At 43.1% G+C, this 23915-nt stretch overlaps 1 protein-coding gene across 6 annotated transcripts in view; it reads left to right on the top strand.

Moving 5' to 3' along the window:
- Positions 1–23676, top strand: part of LOC134205897 (guanylate cyclase soluble subunit beta-1) — a 244713-nt gene extending 221037 nt beyond the window's left edge. For all 6 annotated transcript variants that reach the window (XM_062681591.1, XM_062681594.1, XM_062681588.1 and 3 more), the window contains one exon: positions 22519–23676. In XM_062681591.1, the coding sequence (XP_062537575.1) occupies positions 22519–22699 (181 nt within the window). In that variant the 3' untranslated portion in view covers positions 22700–23676. The remainder of the gene's footprint in view (positions 1–22518) is intronic.
- The last annotated feature ends 239 nt before the right edge of the window (positions 23677–23915 follow it).

The raw sequence follows: 23915 nt of genomic DNA, 5'->3' as shown, positions 1-23915 counted from the left end.
GACTTAGAATACACTGTTTTGCCATCTACCATGGCTGCTAAATGCAATTCCTTGCAATCCAGAATATCCACGGTAGACTCCATTGCATTCTTTAAGCGGCATTTTCCCGCAAGTACATCCTTGCAAGTCAGGCTCGCTGCGTTGATCACTCCTTCGATTTCGACCTCCCGCGAGGGACATAAACTAAATATTCTACATTGTAGGCCTTGTCTTTAGCAATTTCGTTCGCCACCTGATATGTAGGTGCGGTGATTCGTAGCTTGTTCCTGTTGATCTGATTAAAATCAAGCTTCGTAAAACGACGCGTCAAATCTCGCTTAATGCCGAGAAAGTCTAGACTTTTCACTTTCTGCCGAAAGTAAACAACCCAAGGCCCAGGCGAAGCCGCATGGTACAATCGTGTGCGGACATCTTTTGGAGGACTATCGCCCCCCATAGTCTCTGCCTCCATTCTCACCTCGCAAGGTGGAAGGACAATTAATTCTTATGCTAACTTAGAACTAATAGCAAATTAGAAAAAAAATAGAAAAAACTAATTTAATTTATTATAATTAATCCCACTCTGTATCAGAGGGATGGGAGAATAATAAAACAATGCCTTCCACTTATCTGCGCTGCTGCTGTAGGTAGCAGCAGAAACAATAGCCTGCTTTACTGGCGTCGCCAGAAGCAGCTACTTCGCTCGCCGACAGTGATCGCCTTGGATCCGTAGGTAGGCACCACACAATAGACTCGCACTACCGAACAAAACCCGCGATGAGACACAGCACACACGTCTGGCTCGTTCGAACTATCGGCACGGAATGAAAAGCCCCCTTAATGTCCAAAAACACTGAACCCATTTGCTCTTTTTTAGCGAAAGTAAGCTGAATTTCTGAAGAAAGCAACGCAAGACAGTCATTCGTTCCCTTGCCCCTGCGGAAACCAAATTGTGTATAGCAGAATTCCGCTTCTGGAATGAGTTATTGGCTGAATACTAATACTACATTTTTAAAGGCCTATTCTCATTGCCGGGGTCAGGAACCTTTCGTTTTTATGTTGGGATTGTTGCCAGTTCATATTGCACCAGGTTATCCCGGCCGGGACCGGGTGGACTGAATACACGCACACTGATGTTCCAATAGAAGCGTCAAACTAAAAATCCAAACAAAAACACTTATTGACACCTAGCGACGATGAATCCTTTCTCGTATATAACCAAATGATATTTATTTACATTAATTTTAATGCATTCCAGCAATTTCCAAAAAAAGTCGGTGCTACGGGAGTTCTAAGAATTCCTCCAGAATTCTACTTAGCAAAGGCCTATAACAAAAAGTGCTTGAATTTCTTGTCAATTTCCCTTTTCTTCGTAATAACCAGCTGCAAGAGCTGCCCCTGCGCCTTTTACATCTTTAGCTCTACATCAACTTTAATTAATGGAGGACTTTATTTATTAATTCAATTTAATATTTTATCAGACAATACTCATTTAGGGAAAATATTACTCTCAGGACTCACAATATTTATATCTCGTGGCATATTTTGAATTTGATTTTTAGAAAAGTATAGCAAATTCTTTTAAGAGTTACTCAAGGAATTTCTTCAAGAATTCCTCCAGGAATCCCTCCAGAAAAAAAATGATTTTAGGAGTTTCTACAACAATTCTTCCAGAAATTCCTCCAAGAACTTTTCAGGGAATTCTTCAAGGAATTTCTCCAGGAAATCCTCTAAAAATTCATCCAAGAACTCTTCCGGGAATCCTTCCAAGAACTTCTCTGAGAATTTATCCAAGAACTTCTCCGAGAAATCGCCCAAGAACTCCTCCAGGATTTCCTCCAAGAATTCCACCGTGAGCTCCTTCGGAATTCTTCCGTGCGTTCCTCCAGATTTTTTTCCAATAGTTCCTCCAGAAATTTCTCCAAGAGGACCTTCTGAAATTCCTCTAGGAAATCCTTCTAAAACCCCAATTCTCAAATAAATTCTTGGGGCGATTTCCCGAAAAATTCCTGGGAGTTCTCACAAACATTCCTCCAAAAAAACCTGCAATTTCACCAAAAAATCCTCCGAAAACACTTCCAAGAATTTTTCCGCGATTTCCACCAGAAAGACTTTCGGGAGTTCCCTCAGGAACTCTTTCGGAAGATCCTTCAGGAATTTCTCTGAGATCTCAATCATTCATTCTTCTGAAAATTCCTCCAGGAATTCCTCCGAAAGATCCTCTTGAAATTCCTCCGGATATTCCTCCAGTACTTCTTCCGGAAATTCCTTCAGGAATTCGTCCGAAAGCTTCTCTAGGAATTCCTACATAAATTCTTCAAGGAACTCCTTCAAGATTCCTCTGGGAATTCATCCTGGAAATTCCTTGCGGAAACCCTCCTAGATAACCTTCCAGAAACCCTCCAGGATATATTTCGGAAATTTCTCTAAGATTCGCTCCGGTATTTTTTTCCGAAAAATTCTCCGAGAATTCCTCCTCCGAGGAAGAAGTCCCGTAGGGGGTCTCGGAGGATTTCCGAAGGGGGTCTCGGAGGAATTTTCGAAGGAACTCCCGGAGGAATTTCCGAAGGAACTCCCGGAGGAATTTCCGAAGGAATTCCCGGAGGAATTTCCGAAGGAATTCCCGGAAGAATTTCCGAAGGAATTCCCGGAGGAATTTCCGAAGGAATTCCCGGAGGAATTTCCGAAGGAATTCCCGGAGGAATTTCCGAAGGAATTCCCGGAGGAATTTCCGAAGGAATTCCCAGAAGAATTCCGGAGGAATTTCCGAAGGAATTTTCGGAGGAATTTCCGAAGGAATTCCAGGAGGAATGTCCGAAGGAATTCACGGAGGAATTTCTGAAGGAATTCACGGAGGAATTTCCGAAGAATTCCCGGAGGAATTTCCGAAGAATTCCCGGAGGAATTTCGAAGGAATTCGGAGGAATTTCCGAAGGAACTCCCGGAGGAATTTCCGAAGGAATCTCCGGAGGAATTCTCGAAGGAATTCCCGGAGGAATTCTCGAAGGAATTCCCGGAGGAATTTCCGAAGGAATTCGGAGGAATTTCGAAGGAATTCGGAGGAATTTCGAAGGAATTCGGAGGAATTTCGAAGGAATTCGGAGGAATTTCCGAAGGAATTCCCGGAGGAATTTCCGAAGGAATTCGGAGGAATTTCGAAGGAATTCGGAGGAATTTCGAAGGAATTCGGAGGAATTTCGAAGGAATTCGGAGGAATTTCGAAGGAATTCGGAGGAATTTCGAAGGAATTCGGAGGAATTTCGAAGGAATTCCCGGAGGAATTTCCGAAGGAATTCGGAGGAATTTCGAAGGAATTCGGAGGAATTTCCGAAGGAATTCCCGGAGGAATTCCGGAGGAATTTCGAGAATTCCCGGAGGAATTTCCGAAGGAATTCGGAGGAATTTCGAAGGAATTCCCGGAGGAATTTCGAAGGAATTCCTGAGGAATTTCCGAAGGAATTCGGAGGAATTTCGAAGGAATTCCGGAGGAATTTCGAAGGAATTCGGAGGAATTTCCGAAGGAATTCGGAGGAATTTCGAAGGAATTCCCGGAGGAATTTCGAAGGAATTCGGAGGAATTTCGAAGGAATTCCGGAGGAATTTCGAAGGAATTCGGAGGAATTTCCGAAGGAATTCGGAGGAATTTCCGAAGGAATTCGGAGGAATTTCGAAGGAATTCGGAGGAATTTCCGAAGGAATTCGGAGGAATTTCGAAGGAATTCGGAGGAATTTCCGAAGGAATTCGGAGGAATTTCCGAAGGAATTCCCGGAGGAATTTCGAAGGAATTCCCGGAGGAATTTCGAAGGAATTCGGAGGAATTTCGAAGGAATTCCCGGAGGAATTTCGAAGGAATTCGGAGGAATTTCGAAGGAATTCCCGGAGGAATTTCGAAGGAATTCGGAGGAATTTCGAAGGAATTCGGAGGAATTTCGAAGGAATTCCCGGAGGAATTTCCGAAGGAATTCGGAGGAATTCGGAGGAATTTCGAAGGAATTCCCGGAGGAATTTCGAAGGAATTCGGAGGAATTTTCGAAGAATTCCGGAGGAATTTCGAAGGAATTCGAAAGGAATTTCGAAGGAATTCGGAGGAATTTCCGAAGGAATTCCCGAAGGAATATCCGAAGGAATTCCTGGAGGAATTTCCGAAGGAATTCCCGGAGGAATTTCCGAAGGAATTCCCCGATCAATTTACGAAGGAATTCCTGTAGAAATATCCGAAGGAATTCCCGGAAGAATTTCCTAAGGAATTCCCGGAAGAATTTCCAAAAGAATTCCCGGAGGAATTTCCGAAGTAATTCGTCCGGGAATTCTTTCTGGGAATTCCTCCGGGAGTTTCGCCAGAAATTCCTTCGAGACCCCCTCCGGGACTTCTTCTTCATATGAGGAATTCCTGGAGGACTTTCCGAAAAAATTCCCGGAGGCAAATCTTGAAAAATTTCCGGAAGAAGTACTGGAGAATATCCGGAGTAATTTCTAGAGGAATTTTTGGAGGAATTTCTTGGGGAATTTCAAAGCAATTCTGGAGGAATTTCCAGGCGAATTCCTGGAGGAATTTCCAAAGGATGAATTTACGGCGAAATTTCTGAAGGAATTTCAGGAGAAAGCCCCGGAGGAATGGCTGATAAAAGAAGGAAAAATTTTTAGAGGAATTTCTTGACGAATTCTCAGAAGAATTTATGAATTCTCTAAGAAATTTCAGGACGAATTCCCGGAGGGTTATCTGAAGAGTACCTGGAAAAATTTCCGGAGGTATTCTTGGAAAAATTAGCGGAGGTATTTCCGTAAGATCTCTTGGATAAATTGCTGGAGGTATTCCCGGAGGAAGCGGCTTTCCTTAGCCGTGCGGTAAGATGCGCAACTCCGGGAGTAATACGAAGGGCAGGTATTGACACGAGTGGTACGATGTTCACGAAGTCCGTTCAGGTATTTGGTTTCGCCTACGCCATTGATATTATGGCAAATAACTTTGAGAAGATGGAAGAAGTCAGACTGAGAAGGGAAACTAAACGAATTGGACTAGACATTAACACCTTCGAAGACGAAGAACAACATAGAATAATGCGGACAATGTAAACCACGAGTTTGTATCGCTGGTGATGAAATCGAAGTGCTCGCAAAATATGTGACGCATCATGGCAGGAAATCGTACGTACTTTGGGCTCCGAAAAACGCTCCAATCGAATAGAGTTTGCCGCCGTACCAAACTGACTCTACAAAACGCTCATGAGTCCGGTAGTTCTCTACGGAAACGAGAACTGGGCGATGCTTGTGGAGGACCAACGCGCACTCAGAGTTTTCGAAAGGAAAGTGCTGCGTACCATCTATGGTGGAGAGCAGATGGCGTACGGTACGTGGAGGAGGCGAAAGAACCACGAGTTTCATCAGCTGTTGAGAGAACCATCCATCGTTTACACCGTGGATATCGGAAGACTGCCGTGGGCCAGGCATGTAGCCAGAATGTCGAACAGTAATTTGGTGCAAATGGTTTTCGGCAACGATCTGACGTGAAAAAAGGCGAGGTGCACAGCGAGCATGGTAGATCGATCAAGCGGAGAACGATCTGCTGACCCTCCGCAGACTGCGTGGTTGGCAACGTGCAGCCATGGACCAGCCATGGATCAGCCATGGCTGAATGGATCATTCCTTTTCTCAGTGCGAAGGATCGTGTTCTTTCATCATAATTGCATCAATACTTTGAAACACCGCGAAGTGGTACACAAGCTTGCCCCATCTACGTGTTCCTGTCGGATTCATACTACCGAAGCTGGACCGTAAGGAAGCCGATTGAGCGTCCACCTGAAGTGAATGAGAAGCAAGCCAAAACGAGTGAATTCACCTAGGCAAGGGTCGGTTGAAGCATTGTTGAATGAGAATCACGGAATCATAGTTGAAGGGGTCGACTAATCATGCTTTGGTGCATCTCTTCCAGCACTATGAAGCCGGTTACTAATGCTACAGATTTGGTGAGATTGTTTTAATTTGTTTGCTTTATTCATATCAAATACTAAATACCATGCCCATCCTACATAAGTTACTCCTGACCGGCCTTTTGCATGCCCATGATTTGTGTCCCGCTTCGAGGAACCAGAAGCACTTATCGAGTACTGATGGTTTGTTGAGGCTGTCTAGACATACTGACCATCCAACTTCCAGCTTACCAACTTTGATCACATTGTCGGGGGCCGGTAACTTCACCGTGACAATCTGTGTTCCCTTGCGTTCCTCTTCGCGGGCGGATGCACGCCTTTGCCACCACCACTCCACCTTGCTCCTTGATGGCACCCTCGATCTTTTCCAATGTCGTGAGCTCATCCAGCTGTCTACATTGGAGGATCACCTCATCGTGTAGAGCCCTAACTTCGACACCCTTGCTAGGACTTAGGACTAGGACTAGACCAGCGCTCTATATGAGGTAGCGCCCGCCTGTGAGTCCTTCCTTAAGACAAGGATCATCTCGTCCGCTCTTGTCCGCCTTATGCTACGAGACCGCCAGTTTCTCAGCGCTGCGCATCACCTTGAGCACATCAGCGTAGCGCTCTTTCTCGTAGCGTAGCGTCTCCGGTGGCCCTTGTTTCGCCCTTGCTTCCTTCTTACACCGTTTATCCATTCCGTTTGCAACATTCGTGAGCCTGCTCTCCTGATTTGCGCTCTCCCTACAAACTTCTCCTTTCGAAGAGGTCACTTCCGTTGCCTTGTTTGTTGGTTTAGTTGTCTTCATGATTGTTGGGACCCCCTTAGGGCTGCCCTCGAGTCCTGCTGGAATAGTCGCCTTCTTGATTCAATGGTTATCTTTGCTGATGCAGTGAGGCCATGCTGAGGTTGACACCTCGGTGTTCAGAGCCAGATATGCGTAATCTAGGAAGGAATCGACTGATCCTACTTTCATCTAAGGGATCATACACTAATTACGTAAGTTGAGTTTACAAAAGTTGAGTGAAATTTACATAACTTTTGGTAAGTTATTATTTAAAATAAAGTATATTTTGCATAATATTAAGTGAATTTCACTTAATTCCAAGAAAAAATTACTTAATTTTGGGTTCCCACACTGAACCCCCGATTTGAATGAAAAGTACCTAATATTGGGTACTTTTTTGTAACCGTGTAGGCAAGCCCACTAACTCGCAATGGCCATGGGGAGCGGTCGTCAATACTTTGAACACAACGTCACAAGCTGCAGACCATTATCGTTGATAGCGGAATTTTCCGTACAAATGACAGGGCGAAAGAAGCTTTCTCTGAAGAAGATGCGCTGCATCCCAGATGATATTTTTACATCGCGTGTTGGGTACTCTCCGTAGGCTTCGTCACGGCTCTCATAGAACGCATTCTTCATGTTATCAGGCTTATAGTTTGTTGAAGCATAGATGCTGATCAGGCTGTATTTGAAGAATCTAATTCTCAACTCCAACTCCATTCTCAAGGCAAAATACTCCATGCAAGGAAAGAGTTTGCATATATACCAACATCTGCAGGCTACTTTTATAGACATCCTTTTCACTTTACAAGACCTAGCACAGCAAGTGGAAGGCGCTAATAGTTTGTTTTCGCTCTTAATAGTTCAGAATGTTGGGTCAAACAATTAACTTGAACAAGCAAACTAGCAGAAACGAAAACAATTTGACAACCCCTGCCAGTAAATTATTGATTCCCTTAAATCCACCCCCTCAAGGGTATGAAACTTTTCCTTAATTCAAGCCAACCCAGCAGAACCTGAGCTGCAATGTTTGAGTTTTGCTTTAGCGTTGATGTCTTCTTCCAATTTGAAACGGTTTTCCGAAGCACAAACACACAATATGCAAGCCATTGAAAAAAAAAACGAACGGAGCGACACGTCGACGGCGCGGCGCGGCACGGCGGTTTGTGCGGAGATGATGACGGGCACCCTCTCTCTACCTTTTACAACATCGGGTGCTCTGGAAAAGGAAGCACAAAGTTTACCTTGTCGGGCTTCCAATTCCAATATTGGCGATCCAGGTGGAGATAGGAAAAAAACGCAAAACACGGGAAAAAATAGGCAGAAGCGCGAGTAATCCCCAAGAGGGTGGGATACGGTTGACCTCAAACGGGTGTACCGATCAGAAGCATAAGGAAGTTTGGAGTTTGCTGTTCGATTTCGCTTTCATCGCAGTTTTATGGCTCGCTATGGTGGCTGGTGGGGGATTTTAAGAACACACATACACAGACAGCCAGCACCACGTGGATTTTGGGAAACCGTCGGCAATATTGACTGATAAGATATTTACGAATTTGAGGGAGGGGATGGTTTTATAGAGCAAGATAGGTGCGATAAGTCTGATGATTTGACGAAAATTCTACTTCGATGAGTTTTGTTGTTTGTTCGATAGGTGATTTGTGTAAATAAAAATTGTTTTTCAATCTGTGGGAGTCTCTAATGAATGTTATATGGGGGATGTAGGTAGGAATGTGTTTTAAGTAAACATAGACTTCTTTTACTTTTTCAAGCTACTTTAATTTTCTATTTACAATTACTTCGTTAGTTGAAGCTAATGGAGGTTGTCTGTAGATTAGGATTTCCAGAGTGCGTGTCATAGCGAAAGCAAATTATTGGGAACAGGCTGGACTAGGAAATTAATTGCAGAGCCGACCCAATAATATGAGTGTGAGTGAGTGAGTCAGAGTGAGGATGTCCATGTCGCTTGCACCTTCCGATATTGCAGTCAACAGTTGATAAAGAACAGTATGCATGGTTTCGCAGTGCATCTTGACGCACAACTCTCCGGAAATTGTGCTTGATGGATTTGACCGCGGACTCTAGAAGGCCGCCGAAGGTATGAAACTACTGCAAACGTAATTAGATTTCGAGGATTTCCAGAAGAAATTCTTAAGATTCCGGAATTGGAAACATGCTTGGCCATTCCGAAACGTCAAACGATAGCTTAGGTGTGCTCGCACTGCCTCGTGAGCTAAGATCTGCCGGATTTTCCAAGCCGGCGACGTAGTCTCAGGTAACTCCTTCAGTCATTCGTTGAACTTCCGTGACACGAACGTATTGCAGTGTTCCGATGGAGATGGATGTAATCAGATCAAAAGTAGGGCAATGGTGTTATGTTGATACTGCTCAGCTCACTACGTTTTGGTATAACTGGAACAGGAGTACAGCAGAGCAGAGCTCCAAGCGGGAAATCGACAAAGTTTGGATTGGAGCTACTTGGGATTTGGCGGTTGAAGACGGCACGCGATGACACCATTTAAGAACTTCTAAACGAAGTCTGAAACTTTCCCACTCAGCATTAAGTGCGATGAGAAACGGTTCGTTCCAGTTTAAGTTCGATTTCCAATATTTTCGCCCGGATGATCCCTGGACCAAGAATGCCCAATGAGTCAAACAGCTTGGACATCTCAGAGACAACGATCTGCTTGGTGATTGAAGGTTCCCTATAGAATTCGAGAACTTTGAAACGGAACGTGTCTGACTCAGGATGCCACAATAGTCCGAATGTGCTGTCATCGACGTCCATAATCGACCGTTTTTTTGCAAATCACGAATGTTCTGCACCACAGAGCAAAACTGTATTGCACTTTCTACTGAACCGAAACCGCTGTGGAAATAGTCCATATAAAAATCCATGCCGATCTTCGATGGGATGTCCCCATCATCCTTCAAGTGGTCATATGAGAGTTTCTGTAGGCATCGTGTTACTGGGAATCTCAAGATCTGCTAGATCTACCGTGCAAGGGATATTCCATTTCAAAACATCGAAAATCCGTCAAGGAAGAACGTTGATAGTCTTGGAAAGAATGCTGTATTTTAATTTCGATGAGTTGGTGGCAGCCAACGCATTCGAAATTGATTTCAGTTGGGTGACGGACAAAGTATTCGAGGCAGATGGAATGAGAACAAGTACTATAGCCCAGAGTGCATTGGTTGGAAGGCACGATCGTTTAGGGAAGTATTAATGTTGGACATATCATTGGCAAAATAGGTCATAGACGCGTAATGGAGGCTCTTCAGCTGCGATCCCAATCTTCCCAGACAACCTTCCTAATCCTTTGTGCACCTTTTTATTTTGTTTGTGTTCGCCAGGAGGTCGAACATCGTTGCGAAGCGTCGGCTCCGAAACCAGTAAGGGGGTGGGCAGTGATGCTGCTGGGAGCTTCGCAATGTCGTGGGACCCAGGTATATGTCGTGTATTGGCAATGGTTAGCGAGAAGGCTCTGAATCCAAGGGTGCAGCGCGGGGATGACACACTGGCAGAGTCGGTCTGGACCAAAAGGGGCTTCCTTCCGATGGAAACATGTTTGCGGCAGCTTCGGCGGAGACGATATTGCAAGTGTTGGGTTGTCCGAAATGGTGGTGTTTGGACCGTTGATCCCGAGAAACTCCGAATAACTTTCAGAGGTAGTGTCGAAGATGTTTTCAAAGAAATTTCAAAGAATTTGCCGAAGAAATTTTGATAAATTTGCCGAGCATATTTCGAAGAATTTACCGAAGAACTTCCGAATAATTTTTCAATGATCTTTCCGAATGATTTCCCGAAAAAAGTTCAAAGTTTTTCCCAAGATTTTTTTTAAGAATTTGCCGAATAAACTCCGAAGAATTTGCCGAGGAAATTCCGACAACAACAGTTAGAGCGGGCTCGTGTAGAGGTGGAGTTACAGCAACGTCATTTGGAAGAGCAGCGAAAGTTGATCAACAGAGCGCTCAGTGGATCCGGGACTTAGAATCACCCTATCAATGACTCATTCGTTGGTGCAGCGAATGAAGCAGCATCTCCCGCAGCCAGTAAGCGGATTACGACACCACCACTTCCCGGTGCACCAGTAGTCACCGCTACTCGTCGATCGATGCCACCGTCGGATACACCGAAATCCACTGCACCAACAGTACCTGTTATGGTCTCTATTCCGTTGTCAAGACTGGACCCGAGCACTGTGCGTTCACTACAGACGAGAAAAGATCCAAAATCTGCCCTGTTAGAACTCATGAACCGGGTTGAGCAATGCGAGGTTCGCGCCAATCCAACACCTGAACAATTTTCAGATCTGCAAGCCCAACTGGAAATGTGCCGCAAAGCTTTGGAGGGCTTCCATGAACAGCAGCAAGTGGACGACCTGATACATGCATGTTACCAAAGTCAAGTACATCGTACGTGGGAAAGCTAACCGGTGCCATCCCGAAAGCCAGCCGAACGATGCCCATGGTTTCAGAAGCGAACTTGATTCCATTCGAACGTCATTCACAAGCAGGAGCGGTAGGAGGAGTCGACCTATCGGATCTCGTCCGTTCAAAGCAAAAGCCGGTGAGCCAAGTAGGCTGGCTGTCGTTAAGTGAAACGGTTAAGTCTGCTGGAATGCATCCGAAACATTTGGAACTATCACCACGACCGATAATGAAATTACCCGAGAGCAGCTGCGTAGTGCGCGCGCCCGGTAAAACGTAGTACCCCTCTTACAAATCCCCATGAGCAGCCGCGACAATCTTTCGCGCACTTGGGCTGTACGACTTCACATGACAGCCAATTTGAACGGATCCCAGCCGACGTGCAAGTTCGTAATCCTATCTCGGGTGCGGTTGAATTGTCTCTGTCCCCTCGTCATTCAGAAAGCATTCAACAAAACCAAGCAATTCCCTGATCAGATCAAGTTCGACCTACACATCAACAGCTCGCAGCAAAACAGTCACTGGCTAGGGAGCTTCGCCGATTTAGTGGTGATCCAGCTGAATGGCCAATCTTCATATCGAATTTTCGCTACACGACGGAAGCTTGTGGGTTCTCGGACGGCGAGAACATGCTTCGTCTTCAGAGATGCCTAACTGGAGCTGCACTCGAAAGGGTGCGCACCGAAACACCAACCGACTGCGCACCCTTTCGAGTGCAGCTCCAGTTAGGCATCTCTGAAGACGAAGCATGATCTCGCCGTCCGAGAACCCGCAAGCTTCCGTCGTGTAGCGAAAATTCTATATGAAGATTGGCCATACATCTGGAACAGCGGTGCCCCAGGTAATCGAGACGCTACGAATGAGATTCGGTCGCCCGGAGTTGCTGATCAACGCTCTGCTTCGTAGGGTGCGCGAAATTCCAGCTCCAAGATCCGACAGATTGCAAGGATTTATTGATTTCGGAATGGCAGTTCGGACGTTATGTGACCACATCGAAGCTGCGAACGAACGTGCTCACCTATCGAATCCGTCACTTCTACAGGAGCTTGTGGCTAACCTTCCCGCGAATCAACGGATAATGTGGGCAGGATACAAACGCGGGTTCCAACACGTTGATTTAAAAATCTTCGGTGATTACATGGCGTCTGCGGTGCGAGATGCAACCAGTGTGGTGACCTTCGAGCCACAGGTAAAACGAAATAACGTTCGTGATCGACCAAATCAAAAAGGATTTGTCAACGCCCATGCGGAGACTTCTGGCAGATCAGGAGATTCAGCGCGTGAGCCGAAGGAGGCACTGAAGCAGTTCAACTGTGCTCACTGTAACAAGGGCGGCCATCGGCTATGGGATTGCAATGTGTCCATCCTGTTAAACGTCGACGACCGTTGGAGAAGGATTCGCGAACTGAACCTATGTCAGAGTTGTCTCTTCAGCCATGGAAGGAGAGCGTGCCGTACCCGGAAAATGTGCACAAACCGCCACAAACTTCTTTACCCATCCGGAGGACACCCAAAGCCGTCTGCCCCACGTGTGCAGATAGCAGAGAATCATACTCATCGTCTGTTGGCCTCTTCAACTCTGTTTCGGATCATTCCAGTAACTTTGCACGAAACAAGTGGTTCAATCAAAACTTTCGCCTTTCTTGACGAGGGCTTCAACCTAACCTTGGTAGAAAGTGATTTGGCTGTCTCATTGAGTGTTAGAGGAAATCTGCTTCCGCTATGCTTACGGTGGACCGGAAAAGGATTCGCAACAAATAACGATAGAAATCGCTGGAATTAATCAAGACAGGTGGCACAAGTTGGTGAATGCAAGAACGGTTAGTAGTCTCGGACTTCCCCGTCAAAGCTTCGACATGGAAGAAGCGGTTAAGGTGCACACACATCTAAAGGGCATCCCGATCGCTAACTATAAGGATGCGGTCCCTAAAATTCTTATCGGTGTGGACAACTTGCGGTTAGCACTTCCTCTCAAAATACGGGAAGGTGATGGTTCAGCACTTGTGGCGGTAAAAACTAGACTAGGCTGGTGTGTTTATGGTCCACGAGAAAACATCGCTCAAGACTGCCACAGCTTTCATATCTGTGAATGCTCCAGTGACAAGTGAAGCAGTGAAAGATTTCTTCGCTATTGCAGGAACTGGAGCGCGATCGACGGAAGTTCCACTAACTAAAGAGGAGAAGCGAGCATTAACTATAGTTATATAATGGAAGCTACAACGCGAAGGGTGGGAGAGCGTTTCGAAACAGGCCTGATCTGGAAAGAAGACCAAGTAAAATTCCCAAACAGCTATTCTATGGCAGTTAGTCGACTAGTATGTCTGGAGCGCCGGATGGACCGCCACCCCGAGCTCAAAACTAATCTCCACCGGCGGTAGCGGTCACTTCTGACATCCAGGAAATGTTCCACCAAATTCGAATTCGTGAAGCAGATAAAAATGCTCAGCGCTTCCTGTGGCGCGCCCATCCGTCAGAGAAGCCTGTCATCTATTTAATGGACGTCGCTACATTCGGCAGCACATGTTCACCGACTTCGACGCAATTTGTTAAAAAGTCGAACTGCCGAACAACATCGCGAGCTGTACCGTGAAGCGGCGAAAGCAATTGTAAACGAGCATTACGTAATGACTATTTGGCGAGTTTCAGTTCCGCAGAAGAAGCAGCAAAAGTGCGACGTACGTCAAGTACACGACAACGGAGGGTTCAAACTGCATAATTGGAGATCGAACAGCAGTACAGCCTTGGAATTCGATGTGTTATGACCTTGTTCGACCCTTTAAGGTTACTTTCTCCATTCATCATACACGGCAAGGTACTTATTCAAGACCTTTGGAGAGTAGGTACTGACTGGGTCTAAACAAAGTGGCAACGGTGGGTTCAAATGATTGACTACATCTCTGAGGTACGAATTCCACGATGCTTCTTCTCGCAAGCAAATCAGAGGACCTATCACAACTCCGAGCTGCATGTGTTTGTTGACGCTAGTGAAGCCGCCTACCGTTGTATGAGCTATTAGCACACGTTCAACGAAGCTGGTGATGCGCAGTGCTGCCTCATTGCTGCAAAATCTAAAGTCCGCGACTGGAATTACAAAGCTGTGTCCTAGGAGTATGTTGGTCGAAGTTCGTCCGAAAAAAAAACACGACATTCCTATCGCAAAGGCAGTATTTTGGACGGACTCCAGAACAGCTTTGGCTTGGATAAAGGCTGATCCCAGAAACTATCGCCAGTTTGTCTGTTTTAGAGTGGGTGAGGTTCTGGAGCACACAACGACAAGTGAGTGGCGATGGTTAACTTCGTTTAGTTAAACCCAGCAGATGAAGCTACCAAATGGGGCAGCGGACCATACTTCGATTCCAACAGTTCAAGGTCCTGACTGTTTGCGCCTGACGGAAGCTGATTGGTCTCGACCCACAGAGCAAGTGAGCGGTACTTGTGAAGAAATACGCGCCTCGATCCTGCATCATTGTTTGTTCTACCAACTATAGATTTCGAAAGGTTCTCCACCTGGGCTCAGCTAGAACGAGCAACCGCATACGCTCTTCGATGTCTGCATAACTCGGCCAAGAAGCAGCCGAAATACAGAGAACAACTACACCAGGAATAACTTCAAACAGCAAAAGAAACGATATTGAAGCTGGTGCAAAGCGAGTCCTTCTTAGATGAAGTTGCCGCATTGTCAAACAAAGCCCCAAATGAGTCCGGCCAAGAGATAATCGTAAGGACAGCACCATATACCAACTGATGCCAATGCTCGATCACAGAGACTTGCTCCGCGAGCGTGGCCGAATAGGTGCGATTGACAACATCAGCTACGACGATGTGCGTCATTCTATTATCCTGCCGATGAAACATCAGGTAACGCAACTCTTGGTGTAGCGTTATCATCAGCTTTACCGTCATGGAAATGCAGAAACCGTGGTCAACGAGATCCGCCAACTGTATAGTATACCGAGACTTCGTTTGTTGGTCAAAAAGGTGAGTCATGACTGCGCTACCTGCAAGATTCGCCGAGCTAGACCGGAAATTCCGCCAACGGTGAACGAGTTTTCACATACACAGGAGTAGACTACTTCGGGCCACTGCTGGTGAAGCTGGGAAGGTCCAACGTCAAACGGTGGGTTGCTTTATTTACCTGCGTGCGTGCAGTGCAACTTGAAATCGCTTATACGTTGTCAACGGAGTCCTGCATATCCTGTGTTCGTCGTTTCGTAGTTCATCGAGGGCCACCCGCTATGTCATCAGTGACAACGGAACGAGTACTTAGACACCAGATAGGTCAGAAACTGTCCGAAACATTTACTGGAATTAACACTAAATGGAGCTTCATACCACCTGGGGCACCTCACATGGGAGGCGTAAGGGGACGCCTAGTGCATTCAGTAAAAGCGGCTATGCGGAAGGCGTATTCTGAAGGAAAGTTTGCTGACGAGGGGCTGCAGACGCTGGTCGTGGAGGCAGAGAGGGTTGTAAACTGAAATGGGACGTCCATATCCGTCAAGTGATAGCCAGTTGTTCACCGTTATGTGGAATCATCCGGAAGCTGTCATCCTTTGTTCCACAACATGTACTACTGAAGATGTATTTCGCTTTCATACATAGCCGATACCAGTATGGTATAGCAGTGTGGGGTATATACTATAATACGTACCTCAAGGAAATACAAATTCAACAAAATCGGTGCATTGAGGCTATCTATAAACTTCTATTCCTGCAATCAACAAATACGATGTACACCACCCTGGAGAATAATATTGTACCCGTATTAGGACTGTATGCGTTCCAAACAGGAGTTACGATGTATAAAGTAGTGAATAATGTAAATCTTCATCATAACTGGACCTTCAACGCTGCCCCCCATGAACATCGCACGAGATACGCTCACCTCTTACAACAAACTGGGTTCCGCACGGAGATCGGAAGAAGAAGATTTGTAAATCTAGGCCCAAGAATGTTCAATCTGTTCCCCGAAAGCATAAGAAACTCGAATTCAATTCATAGCTTTAAGAAAAGTCTGCGAATTCATATAAAGTGTAACATAAATAACTATATAGTACGTTAGTGGTTAGGATACCATAGTAAGTTAAGTCGTACTTCACGACCCTTTAAAAGAACATAAGTTCAGTAGGGATCATAAGCATTAGTTTTTTAAACAAACGTGATAAATAAATGAAATGAAATGAAAAACTCAAGGCCATTGACGTACTTGCCGCTTGAATCTGCAGAAGCAGAGGCACTCACTCCAAACCACTTTCTGCAGTTGAGCTAAAATGGAGTGAAATTCACAAGCGAAGATACGGAAGGAAAACCGTGTAGCGAGCTGCATCGTCCTGGAATCCTGGAAAAGTCATACGATTTGATCCAACGTCAGTTGAACACATTTTGGCAACGATGGTTAATTGAATACTTGCTGGTAATCCGCCGTCAATCGAAATGGTTTGACGAGGTTTGGTGAGGTTTTATTCATACGATTCCAAATCAGGATGGCCGGCAACGACGTTCCATCGTAAAGATTGGAGAAAAGCATCCGACAAGGCCGTTTTCACGGTAGTCACTGCTTGACGTGAAAGAGTTTTGTGAGATTCCGGAAGTTGCCGGATCCCACCGGGGAGAGATTATCAATGGAGAAGTCGACAAGCTGGCCCTGCTATCCACCGTTCTGACAGTGATTGTGACAAGCTGTGATAACGTTTGACGTCTAGACCTGTCGGCCATTCAGTGATAGACACGAGGCAGAAACACAAAGATATTTGCGAGAATTATTATCAATTCAGTGCAAATCCGAATTATAGCCGCTAACGAAGTTGGACTTTTCTCACAATCCATACGTTAAACCTAACTTCGGAAGTGATGCGCTGTTTTCATTTGGTGATTTGCTATACAGCGCACCACTTCCGAAATTAGGTTCCAATTACGTTTACGGCTATAATTCGGTTTTCTACTGAATTTATAATATTTAGAATTCGCTGAAGCAAAATGCGATGATAGCAGCTCTCCGTCAGTGCGTGTGCACGCCACGAAGATCTGACAAGAAGAGGCCGAGTCATGGCTTGCTGCTTACCGATCGACACCCTGAGGTGGTAATATGTAACCACACGCTGATGGTAACTTAAGAGCTGAGCAGAATGGATACGTTTGCGTGCGTTTTGACAGTTTTGCTATGGGAAAACTGTCAAAACGCACGCAAACGTATCCATTCTGCTCCGCTCTTTAGTCAAACGCAACTTTGACAGCTAGGTTAACCATCGTTCAAAGAAACTAGATCTGCTACTTCGAAAGCTTCGAGTAAGGCAACAACACATGAATTCGATCGTGTAACTCTCCATGCCGGATGCTTGGCGTCTATATATCCCAAGAGAAAAGGGATATATGTTTGACGACGGGAAATATTCCACAGGGGAGGTAGACAATGACCACGCAAATAGGAATGCTGCCTCAGAGACGGACTCCAACGACTGGGAGGTCTTCGCTGAACTGGAATACGTTAAAAGGGATCTCCCGAAGGATTCCGATCGCCACAAAATTCCTGTTGTTGGTATTTACCTTGCTAACCCACTGGTGTTTTCCTGATTTCCTCCATGAGAACGATCTATAGAGGCTGATGAGATATAGTTGACCACATGGAAGGCTGAAATCAAGGTTTTATGTACTGCCAAGAACAAGCGCGAAACAGTCCAACCAGGTGGAAAGACAAAGCGAAGAATGCGAGACATATGGGAACCGTGAATACGTGCCAAGGAATCTAATACGATCTAATACGTTTGGAAGTTTCGAATCAACTGACTCATCTCGTTTATTGCAATCCGTTTTAAGCCCATCGGCTGTTCCGATCGCTCGAATGAGCGATGACTTCAAATGACGTTTATGTGTGTTCGATGACTTCAAATGACGATAGGGGTGTTCAAGTTATTCACAACACAAGGGTGAACCTACTGTTAAACGTACACTCAGAAATAAATAAATACTAATTAGATTAAAAGTCATACTAACTGGCTATTTGCCTGGTTGACCCCGCATTAGTTTAAGCGTGAACAATGCGGAGATAGTATAAATTCAATTTATTAGCGTATAGTATAACATTCCAGTATATGGAAATAGAATAACAGCGTTTTAATAATCTTGGTTTTGTTTTTGACACGCCAGAAAAAAAATAAAAAAAAATTGTTTCGATTTTTTCAAATCAAACTTTATTATTTATCCATTTAATCCATTTAATTAGACCAGAAGTTTATTGACTTACATAGTTTTTTAACGGGATTAATTTATATTGATCGGCAAATACGATTGTGTCCACTCGAATTCCCTTGCTCGGAGCAAACATTCGATGATGCCAATCATATTCTGCATCTGTTACGCAACAAAGACATTTACCAGCACAATCGTAGTAAGGATTTCATCCTTAGTCGCCATTCTTGGTGCAATTCTAAGGCATCTATCAACCGGTCCCAACTGACGACACCATTAAACTTGGTTAAATCGCTCCAGATAACCAGAATCCTCAGGTCCTTCGTAGTGACACATGTTGTACACTAGGTCCACTCCACTGAGAACCATGTCCCTCGAGTACAGCGCATTACCGCCTTAAAAAATGTCCTCTTCTGGTCTGGCTCTAGTGCCGTCTGCTTGGGGGACCATTCCGAGTTTCCTTTTGGCCTCTGCCCGATCAGCTTAGGTTTTACGCTCCGCCGCCTGATAGCTTTCTCGGTGTATTTTGCCACTTGTAGGAACCAGGTGCTAATTTTTGTTTCGGTACCAATCCGCGTCGGTCACGAACAAAAACTCGTTTTGGTTTAACTATTACAATCCCGAATACGATCATTCCGGGTAAATAATTCCGATTTTGTCCTGACATCCTGTGGCGACAATTTTTGCCTAGAAGCACCTGTAAAGGGAAATTACGCATGTTTAATTTACTCGATCAACGCTACAGAACTATATCGATGAACTTACGTTCGTTCAAATTTATATATTTGATACGCTGCAGAACTTCAATTTCACTGAACCAATGTAAAACATGTCTCTTCAAACTTTTCAGAGAAATTATAATGCAATTTTTAATAAACAAGCACAAATCAGCCTTAGTATATATTTTGAAATTGGATAGTATTATTTTTATACTAGGCTATGTTTAAATGAAACATATTACTAAAATGATTTAAATCTAAACTATTCTTGTTTATCTTCAATCCTGAGTGTAGGGATCAGAAAGGAGGCTGGAAAGTGGGTTTGAACGGTTCTCGATGCAGGTAGGGGCGGCGAAATGCCATGATGTCCCCGGAATGCCCGGAAAACAACCGAAGAAACTTATCACACGGAATAGAGAAACCGTGGTGCCAATGCACTATGATCCAGGATACAGATTTACGCGGAAAGATGCATTTTACACCAAAACTATATTTTTTAGAAAAAACTATTGTTCTACAAAATTGTTCGAAATAGTAAGGCCATCATTATTATGCTACCAAAAACTAGGGTGGCCCATCATATAAAAAATAGATTTTTTTAAATTCCTCGGTTTTTATTTCTCGGACATGTTATGTTATACAAAGTTGTAGCGCAGGTTATTCCAATAAATTTTACTAAAAAGGCTTTTTCTGTAGCTCTTAAGTTGGCTGATTTAGAGCAATTTTCCCTAATTGGATTAGGGTGTACATCAAAAAACAGTATTTTTGATCTACAATTTTTGTTTAGATTTCTCGAAAAAGTCGCCTTCGGGTGACTTTTAGAGCTAAAAAAAGCAACTTTTGATCAGTGGTGGAAATCTGTGAACCTTACTCACAAAACGAGCAGTAGGCAATGCAAAATAATTGCGAGCATTTGTTTTGCCTTTTTCTTGCCTACCTACTACTCGCAGAGAAAACAAAAAAACAAACCCCGAAAAATGTTCCTGAAGCTTCGCGAGTCATTCGGGTTAATTTGCAAAAAGTCATAAAACGACATCGGAACATGTTTCTCACGGATGTTCGAGTAAGAACATAATCGTTTATTGTTATTGTGTTTATGTCAAGTCAAATTTATCCATTGTATTCGAAGTAGCCACAAATACTCGCGTCCGTGATTTTTACTCCCGAACAAAATACTGCCCTGCTTTTTGTCTTTGCTCTGCCCGTACTCGCGAACAAAGCAAGCGCCAGAAAAATGCAGGCAGTAGGTTCACGCGAGTGTGGCATTTTTGGTAGGTCCAATTAAAAGATATTTTAGTTACTAGATAAAGATTGTCGCTTCGGTTCCCTTTGTTCTGCTGTCCGGAACATGTTGGGTAGCAAGCTGTCAAATCGTATGGATTTTCCGTCTTTGACATTTAGCTCCCCTATCCTCGCCAGCAAAAGATGTTTCGGACAGCGACGACAGCGACAATCTTTATCTAGTAACTAAAATATCTTTTGTCCAATTACACTCTTTTCTTACTCGTGAAGCGAGTATTTCCACCACTGCTTTTGATGGATCATATTCTTTATTATGTCAAAAATTTTTTATCTCAAGTTTTACCAATTTTACTAAAATCATGTTTTTTTCAAATAAATTGATATAACTCGACAATGGAAGAAGATACAGACGATATTCTTATAGCAAAACACGCGTTTTGAAAAGCCCCAAAAGTCTTCAGAAGGTGACATTCGTGAAAAATGAAAAATAAAAAATCTACAGCTTTAACACTTTTTATAAGTTTTATCATTATCACCGTATTGCAAGATTAACGAGAAAAGATGCATTTTCGGCCTAAGTATACGTTTAAGCAAAAAAAACTTGTTCTACAAAGTTGTTCTGGATACTTGGGCCCTTATAGGGCACTACACGGGCTGCTTTGTCTCTTTCTCGCTGCAAAGAATTTAGAAAACAACAAGGCCAGTAAACGTCAAAATTTATGAAGAACGAAAAAGAAAGAGATGTTTCCGTGCAGTGCCCTATTATAGAGTTATCGAAAAATAGGGTGGGCCATTTTATAAAAATGTGATTTTTTTTTATTTTTTTTATTTTGCGGAATAGTGACATAAAATGTTCTACAAAATTGTAGCGCAGCTTTTTCCAATCAACTTTGCTACTTTTTTATGAAGCTCTTAAGCTCACTTGTTTAGAGCAATTTTACTTACCAGTATTAGGGTGTTCATCAAAAAACAATATTTATGATCTGTCCATTTCATTTTTTAATTTTCACGAATGTCACCTTCTGAAGACTTTTGGGGCTTTTCAAAACGCGTGTTTTACTTTAATAACATCGTCTGTATCTTCTTCCGCTGTCGAGGTTTATCAGTTTACTTGAAAAATCATGACATCAGTAAAATTGGTAAAACTTGAGATAAAAAAATAACATATCTCCAATTTTTTTGACATAATAAAGAATTTGAGTTGTTCTTTCAAATGTCGTGTAAACGTATTTTTTTGGTCTGCCCCTACCGGAGACATCGGCTAAGAAAAAAAAAATTTGACAGAAAAACGATTATAACTTTTGATCTGAAAAATATATTGAGCATATTTACCCACCAAAAGTTGCATTTTCTGAGCTCTAAAAGTCACCCGAAGACGACTTTTTCGAGAAATCTAAAACAAAAAAAGTAGGTCAAAAATACTGTTTTTTCAGGTACACCCTAATTCAATTAGGTTAAATTGCTCTAAATCAGCCAAATTAAGAGCTACAGTAAAAGTTTTTTTAACAAAATTTATTGAACTTTGTAGTAAATAACATGTCAGAATTCCGAGAAAAAAAAAATATTGGTTAATTTTTTTTTATATGATGGGCCACCCTATTTTTTTAAAACACCATAATGATGGCCTTACTATTTCTAACAGTTTTGTAGAACAACAGTTTTTTCTAAAAAATATAGTTTTGGCGTATAATGCATCTTTCCGCGTAAAACTGTATCCTGGACCATAGTGCAATGGAAGCTCTTATACTCACAGCGTACAAAGCTTTAAATGCCAAATGGTCATGGGTGATCACTCATCAGCTTGCTGCTACTCGATGGGTTGCATCCCTCGTCATTCATGGGGGAATAACAATGCGTCCTGATAATGCTAGACAGGTATAGCTGGCCTCCCAAACAGTCCTAAGCAGAAATAACGTCTTGGAACCTTGCGCTTGCTGTATTGCCTACAGACTGTATAGAATAGGCGCAGGTTAATAAACGAAACTGGTAGATAATTACCAAAAGAAGTTTCATTTAAGTTGCTACCGAAGCAGCGAGCAAATCAAACTGTGGAATAATAAAATTGATGAAAATGTTCTATCATAGGTCCTTTTAAAATAATTTTAGATTTGGAATAATTTCACGGGTTTGAATTAAAAACAATGGAGCACTAGATATTTATTTCACAGATCAGCCAGCAAAACTCAGTGAACAGTTTGTTTGAGTTTGACACGTTCTTTTGATCAGAAACATGCATTTATTGCCAATTTATTAATTTCTCGTTCCAGACTCCTATGCGAACCAGTTAACCAAGATCCTTCGTTCAACCTCGAATACCGTGGACCCGTGGTAATGAAAGGCAAACCGGAACCAATGGATTGTTGGTTCCTCACCCGAAAGACTGCAAACAGCAGCAATGGGCAACCGCCTCCTCCAGGAAGTTCAACTCCAACGAGCGCCAAGAAATAAACGCTTTCTTCAAACCGCAGTTTCACAGTAATATCTGACATGAACACTTATCCATATAGGTTAAAGTAGACAAAGAAAATGAACAAAGTAAACCAGTGAGATTTAACTAAGATTCTATGAAAAAACCTTGAAAACTTTCAAAAAACCAATCCAAAGTTATAGTGAGAGCTATTAGTTCCAGTAGACAATTTGTACCGCCAAGTAGGATCGATCAGTAGGTGAACAAAACCAAACAAAGAGTACATGCTATTATATTTATCAAACTGTAGATCCTGTCGAGAGATGATGCTATTGAACCAAGAATATGAAGCCAAATATGATAAAATCGAATTGCTTTGATTCTACAAAACTACGACTTAATAGATGTTGTAATTTTCACTTTAAATAAACCAGAAAATAATTCTAGCGAAGCAGAGACAATGCCAAATCTTGTAGATTCTTCAATCTAACAAAATTGAAACCCTAAAGAAAAGCCATTTCTAAATGATAAACTTGTAGTATGAGGTAAAAACTGTTGTTACTAAATATATTAATCGGTTACCGTTGAGTCAAAGCGAAATATTTATTTGACCAGTTTCCATAACCGACATTTTTAGGAATCTGTTTTGAATTGTTTCCCGTTTGACTGAATAGTTTTGTATTAGATTTTTTATTGAACCTTGCGACCTTATGCTATTTCCTACAAGACAGAGAAAAAACAATGGGGTCATATGGATGATCTATTATAGTACTGTAGGATAAGTATAAAAACCTCTATCGATGAATTGATATCCTTGCAACCCTTAATACGCGACGAAACCCGTATTCACCTGGGAGTATTCACTATTCAAAAATGGAATATGACCACCAAACCAAACACTTACCAGATTATTAATCAATAAAACAGAAAAATAAACACTGATTGGATACAAATGTAGTGGATTAATGCGTGTTGGTAAACAGCGGATCAAAAATGAACAGAAGTCTTGAATACATATGATGTGAACTAATCTGATCGAATGTGTTGTTTGATTTGGGAAAGAAATCCGTTGTTACGACATCGGTGGTTAGTTTTTCTACGACACTTCATTATAGGTATGTGAAATACTTCTTTCAATAAGATAATAAGATAATGGCTTCCGGTGTAGGGTAATTGTGACAGGACGGTGATACAGCCAAAAGCTGGAGGCCGGTCAATTACGAGGAAAAAAATTTCCATGAATTTCTTCGACATTTT

The sequence above is a fragment of the Armigeres subalbatus genome, chromosome 1, assembly GCF_024139115.2.
Source record: "Armigeres subalbatus isolate Guangzhou_Male chromosome 1, GZ_Asu_2, whole genome shotgun sequence".
Lineage (NCBI taxonomy): Eukaryota > Metazoa > Arthropoda > Insecta > Diptera > Culicidae > Armigeres > Armigeres subalbatus.
The sequence above is the reverse complement of the archived record's forward strand: the minus strand, read 5'-3'. Positions and strand labels throughout refer to the sequence as shown.